The sequence below is a fragment of the Podarcis gaigeae genome (assembly GCF_964106915.1).
Source record: "Podarcis gaigeae genome assembly, chromosome: 5".
In the NCBI taxonomy this organism is placed as follows: domain Eukaryota; kingdom Metazoa; phylum Chordata; class Lepidosauria; order Squamata; family Lacertidae; genus Podarcis; species Podarcis gaigeae.
The window spans coordinates 93640911-93646910 of NC_139681.1; the positions used below are offsets into that span (position 1 = coordinate 93640911).

At 49.5% G+C, this 6000-nt stretch overlaps 1 protein-coding gene across 2 annotated transcripts in view; it reads right to left on the bottom strand.

Moving 5' to 3' along the window:
• The window catches only part of LOC310844922 (major facilitator superfamily domain-containing protein 8-like), a 30416-nt gene extending 26008 nt beyond the window's left edge, over positions 1-4408 (bottom strand). Inside the window, exon 1 of one of the 2 annotated variants that reach the window (XR_014564383.1) lies at positions 3971-4375. Coding sequence is in view for 1 of the 2 variants with exons in the window: in XM_083739673.1 (XP_083595799.1) it covers positions 3971-4046 (76 nt within the window). In the remaining variant the exon portion in view is untranslated. Of the gene's footprint in view, positions 1-3970 lie in introns of both variants that reach the window. The other variant, XM_083739673.1, reaches the window with a different exon arrangement.
• Positions 4409-6000: the final 1592 nt, after the last annotated feature.

Here is a 6000-nt window from a genome sequence, read left to right on the forward strand (position 1 = left end):
GATGGAACTAGATGGGCCAACGGTCTGACATCATACAAGGCAGCTTCCCGTATTCTTATGCAAAACCAAAGCTCTGCTAGATCAGGCCACAGGTCCAACTGGTTCACCCATCCTGCTGCCCACAGAGGCAAGCAAGGCTTGAAGGCAACAGTCCTCTGCTATTATTGCTCCCCAACCAACACCTTTCCACGTGGCAGGCTGCCTCTGCTCCTGAACACATCATGGTGACTAGGAGTCATTAATATCAGGAGTGACACCGTGCAAGCTGGAGTTATTTATTAGCAAGAAACTGATCTGCACAGACTGGGTGGAGTGTCCGGTCTCATGAGCACAGCAGCTCCTCCCTTGCTTGCCATACGTCAGGAAAATTCCTGCTGTGCTGGTTTTTGGGTGTAAAAATGGCGTTGAGGGGAGGTTTTGCCAAACTGGCAAAAAGTCAAGGAAAACCTGGGTGTACGGCTATGTGATGGAAAAAGCAGCTCAAAAAGCTTAAAATCACTACTTTGCGGTTAGGTTTCCCCCAAAAAAACTCAACAATTTTGGGGTCTTCCTATAAAAAAGCTTAACATACCCATGGATTAGTTGCTGAGACTGAATGTTCCCACCTGCCCTCCCCTCCAGGGCTTCTCCCAAGCAATAGGAGACTGTGCCTGTGTGAAGCCAACTTCCCAGCCCTTTTCATGACTCTTCTGGTTCTGGGAGACCAGGTGGGAGGAGAGCATCTTGCAGCGGGGGTGGGGGGTAGGGCTCTTCACCAGGACTCTTCACCAGCCGGGCCTATCTCTGGCTCTTGGCCTCCCTCCTCTCCTGCTCAAGCTTGTGCCTCTGATTGTGGACTTCTCTGTCACAGACTCTCCCAGCTCATTAAGTCTTTGACTGGATGTTCATGAGTTCAAGTCTTATGGGTGGGGCTATTATTGGTTGGTTGGTTGGTTGGTTGGTTGGTTGGTGTTGCGGTGTGTGTGTGTGTGTGTGGTGTTCTTAATTTTATTATGAGTTTTCTGATTTTATCTTGTATTTTTACGTTGCAAACTGCCCTGAAATCTAGATATGAAGGGCGGTATACATTTTTAATAATGAAGAACATGTTTATCTCCACTTTCTCCAGGCATAATTTTGTACAACTCACAGTCATGTCTTGTCTCACCTTTTCTCTAAATGAAACATCCACCTATTCTCTAAATTTTAAATCCTCCAAGATTGCAACTTTTCCTCACAGGGAAATTGGTGCGTCCCCTTGATCATTTTGGGTCCCCTTTTCTTAACACCAAGATCAAGTATTAGAAGAAAAACCTCCCCTCTGTCCACTTTATGCACACTGTGCCTAATTTTAGGGATCTTTATCACATCCTCCTTTAGTCACCTTTTTCTAAGCTTTATCCCTCCAATTGTCCTGCAACTATTATTGATTTTGTACATTTGTCTCTTGGCTTCTTCCGTGAGGGCTTTCAGAATTTCTTCTATCCTGGCACTGACAAAAACCCAGGCCTGTTCAGTTTCTGCAAGGCTGCTGCTTCAGGCACCTTGAGAATAGTGGGAGGAATCTCACATTCAAGGGTGAGCCAATGTGAGGACTAGGGAGCTGTAGTCCAACAACACTGGCCTCACCCCTGACCTTGGCAATGCTGTCTGAGGCTGATGGCACCTGTGGTCCCTATTGCCTACCCCCTCTGACTCCAATCATGCTTACTCCCGCATCTTACCCCAAGAACATTTCCATACTGCAGCCCAAGCCTATTATGTCCTTACTCTGGAGTATGGCCTGCTAACCTCTTCTCATTCTCACAGGGCAGAGGAACAGCAACCCAAACAGCCAACCTATCCAAGGACAATTGGCAAGCTTCTAGAAGTCAAAGGTTAGGATGCAGAGATACTAGTTTCCTGGGTTAAACCATTTGCAACTGGAAAACAAATTAACAAGGCACAGCATTCTGGACTCCACCGCAGCAAACCAACTGCACAGGTTGAAAGTGGTGAGAAGTGAGAGTTGGGTATGTTCAGCTTGGAAAAGAGGAGACTGAGAAGAAATGCGATAGCCGTCTTCAAATATCTGGAGGGATCGCACATGGAAGAGGGTGCAAGCTTGCTTTCTGCTGTTCTAGTGCGCAAGACTGGATCCAAAGGATTCAAGTAACGAAAAAGATTATTCCAAATAAACACCAGGAAGAACTTTCTGACAGTAAGAGCTGTTGGATAGTGGAACGGTCTCCCCCGGGAGGTAGTGGACTCTCCTTCCTTGGAGGTTTTTAAGCAGAGGCTGGATGGCCATCTGTCATGGATGCTTAAGTTGAGAACCCTGCATTGCAGGGGGTTGGACTAGATGACCCTCGGGGTCCCTTCCAACTCTAAGATTATACGTGATGGGCATGGCAAAATACTTCTTACAGTCACCTCCTCCCACTTATCTGGGAATGGCAGAAGCAGGAAGCAAAGCAGGTGTGTGTGGAAAGTTCAGCGCTAAAGAACTGCACCTTCTCAAACTTAACCACGCAATTCATTTGATTATCTACAGGCCAGGATCTTGTCAAGGCAGGCATGCTGAACAACTGGCAGAGGCACAACAAAAACCTCAAAACACTCGATGTGCACTTCTGGAACATGCAATAAAGATGAGAATCTCTCTACGAAATCTGCATTAGATCAGAGCATGGGGAGGCAACCTAAAGCCCGGGGGCTGGATCCGGCCCCATCGCCTTCTAAATCCGACCCGCAGAGGGTCCAGGAATCAGCGTGTTTTGACATGAGTAGAATGTGTCCTTTTATTTAAAATGCATCTCTGGGTTATTTGTGGGGCATAGGAATGTGTTCTTCCCCCCCCCCCAAAAAAAATATAGTCCGGCCCCCACAAGGTCTGAGGCACAGTGGACCGGCCCCCTGCTGAAAAAGTTTGCTGACCCCTGGATCAGAGGATCAAGCCAGGGAGGCTCCAAGCAAACTGGACTTCCTCCATCACCAAGCTCCTCCCCTTAAAACCTGAGCTTCCTAGGGGCAGAGAGTGCTACTTCAGCAGCAAGGGAGCCCTTTATTGAGGACCTCTTGGTCAGATAGTGCAGAACAGCCTCCCTTTCCCCTTTGTGCTGTGGGTGTGTTTAGCTTATAAGCACCAGAGCAGGGACTGTTTTGTTTTGCTCGAATGCAAGTCACTCCCCTGCAGCCTTTTTTGACTGGAGACCTGGGTACCAGAGCTGTAAAGGCGTAATAAAAATAATAATAAACACCAGCATGATGAGACCAGCTTCAACTAAAACGGTATGTGTGTGTGTGTCATAGGAACCAACTCATAAGAGCTGAGGTCCCTTTGACCCCCCCCCCAGTAAAATATTTGAGGGGGATGTCCCCCATGTTGATGGGATGGGCATTGCCATTCAAATGGTGTGTGTGTGTGCTGCATCCTGGGACAGATTACATGGGGCAGGGCTTACCTGCCCCCCCCCCCATATTTTATTCAAGTTGGCACCCCTGGCATGTGTAGATACGTGCATGCGTGTGAGAGAGGGGGGGACAGAGGGATCAAGCTACATATAAAATTGTGGGGTACCAAATCTAATAATAAACACAAAAACAACACCAGCATGTTGAGACGAGCCTCAGCAAAAACCGCGTATACAGTGGTACCTCTGGTTAAGAACTTACGGTAATTCGCTCTGGAGGTCCGTTCTTAACCTGAAACTGTTCTTAACCTGAGGTACCACTTTAGCTAATGGGGCCTCCCGCTGCCGCCGCGCCCCCAGTGTGCAATTTCTGTTCTCATCCTTTAGCAAAGTTCTTAACCCGAGGTACTATTCCTGGGTTAGCGGAGTCTGTAACCTGAAGCATCTATAACCTGAAGCATCTGTAACCCGAGGTACCACTGTATATGTACGTGTGTAGGGGCGTGTGTGTGATGAAGTATATAAAATTGTCAAGTCTGTATCCAGGGTCTAAACACTCCCCCCTTCCCCCCCCCCATCCCATGCCCAGGGAATCTCACCGTACTCAATCCCTCCCGACAGGAAAAGGAGGCCAATGGTGAGGTTGGTCCATTTCTTCTTCCGCTGCACATCCATAGACACCTGGCGTTGGGTTCTCCCCGGGGACAGAGGCAGCCCGTCGAAGGAGCGTGGGGCCGAGGTCTCCTCCTTCCCTCCGGAGAGCTCAAAGGGCAGCTGGAGGCGGCGGCAGCGGTGCCATCTTCCTCCTCCTAACCCTCACCATTCTCCCTGCCTCAGCAGCAGCAGCAGCGTTCCTCTCCAGCCCTTTTTACGCACACGCCCATCCAGCGCTCCTTTGGCGCTCTCCCTCTCGCCGCCCGCAACCTGCGCGTCGCTGCAGCTGTTTTGCCCGACCAAGGCAGCTGCAGCCGGGAGAAAGTTTATTGAATGGTCGGCGAGCGGGCGGGACGAGCGCGCGCAGCAGCCAATGGAGAGCGCATCCTCGTCCCCCAGCCTACCCGGCTTTCCCCCCCCTCCTGCTGCTAACCTGGCATCGGGAAGGGAAGGGGCCGGGCGGCCAATGGGAGCGCGCCTCCTCATAGACACATGCAAAGCATCCCTAAGTCACCTGGCCGAGAGCTCTCTCCATTCGCGCAGGAGGCAGGTTGGGCGCCTCGCTGTGTATTTCCTTAGGCTTGTCCGCCAGATTTTACGCACCCGCGTCTTGGGAACGTAGCCTTACACTGAGTGGCGCATCTGGCACAGGGTTGCCTTCTGGCCAGCGACTCTGCAGGATTGCAAGGCAGGGAGCGAGTCCCATCCTTACCTTTAGATGCCGCCCTCGGTATTGGAACCTGGTGCCTGCGCTCTGCCGCTCAGCTACGACCCTTCCGAAGTGGGATTTTGCTTCCAAGCAAGGAGTAAAAAGCAGGGCCGCCCATGGATGCGGAATCCGAACAGGCTTTCTTTTTTCTGCTGGGCGTGCAATGCCGGGAAGGGCTTCACCGGCTGAATTTCTGCATTTTGCTGCAGCTCTAAAACGCACAGGAAACCCACCCAGAACAGCAGTCTGGTAGCTCCTCTGAACAGCACATAGAATCATAGAGTTGTTAGGGACCCCCCAGAGTCATCTAGTCCAACCCCCTGCAATGCAGAAATCTCAGCTAAAGCACCCATGACAGATGGCCATCCATGACGTGAAGGAGCAAAAGGTTGTACTTGGCGAGTTTTCTTCCCCTTGTGAATAACCATAGTTTAGAGGTCCCTAAGGAAGTCAGACAATCCTCCACCAGGGTCAGGGCCTTTTCAGTGATGGCTCCGACCTGGTGGAATGCTCTGTCCCATGAGACTAGGGCCTTTCAGGATTTAACCTCCTTCCATCGGGCCTGTAAGACAGAGCTATTCTGCCTGGCCTTTAATTTGAATTCAGCCTGATCTTTTATTTCCCTTCTCTTCCTTCCCTCTCCCCTTTTATGAAGATCACCCGCTCTGAGACCCCACAGCTAATTCTCCCCTGGCCTCCTCGCTGGCCCAAGTAGGACCAATTCAGCCAGCTAGCCCTGGGGATTATCTAATTGATTTTTTGATTTTTGAATTTTATTGTTATTCATGTTTTTATACTGTATTTTATGCTGCTTTTATAATTGTTTTAAAGTGTTTTAAATTTGTTGTTAGCCTCCCTGAGCCCAGTTTTTGAACCGGGGAGGGCAGGGTATAAATAAAATTATTATTATTATTATTATTATTATTATTATTATTATTATTATGACATTTAAGCTGCAGCATCAAGGTGGAATAAATTCAACAGGTGCAGATTCAGCGATGGGTAAAGCTTCACCAGTTGGGTTTGTGGCAGCACTACAGCAGTCCTACCTGAAATAATTCAGCAGCTTTATTTACTGGCTTGGCTGTGCAAATATACAAGCGATACTTGAATTTGTTTGGAAGAAAAGGTCCCCCCAGGGGTGTTCCTCTGATGAAGAAAGACCAGGGCCAGCTCAGTAACTTTTGCTGCCTGAGGCATGAGGGCACCCTCCACCAAGGTGCATACAGAAACCAACTGGACTGGCAGCTGAATCATACTCTAGTT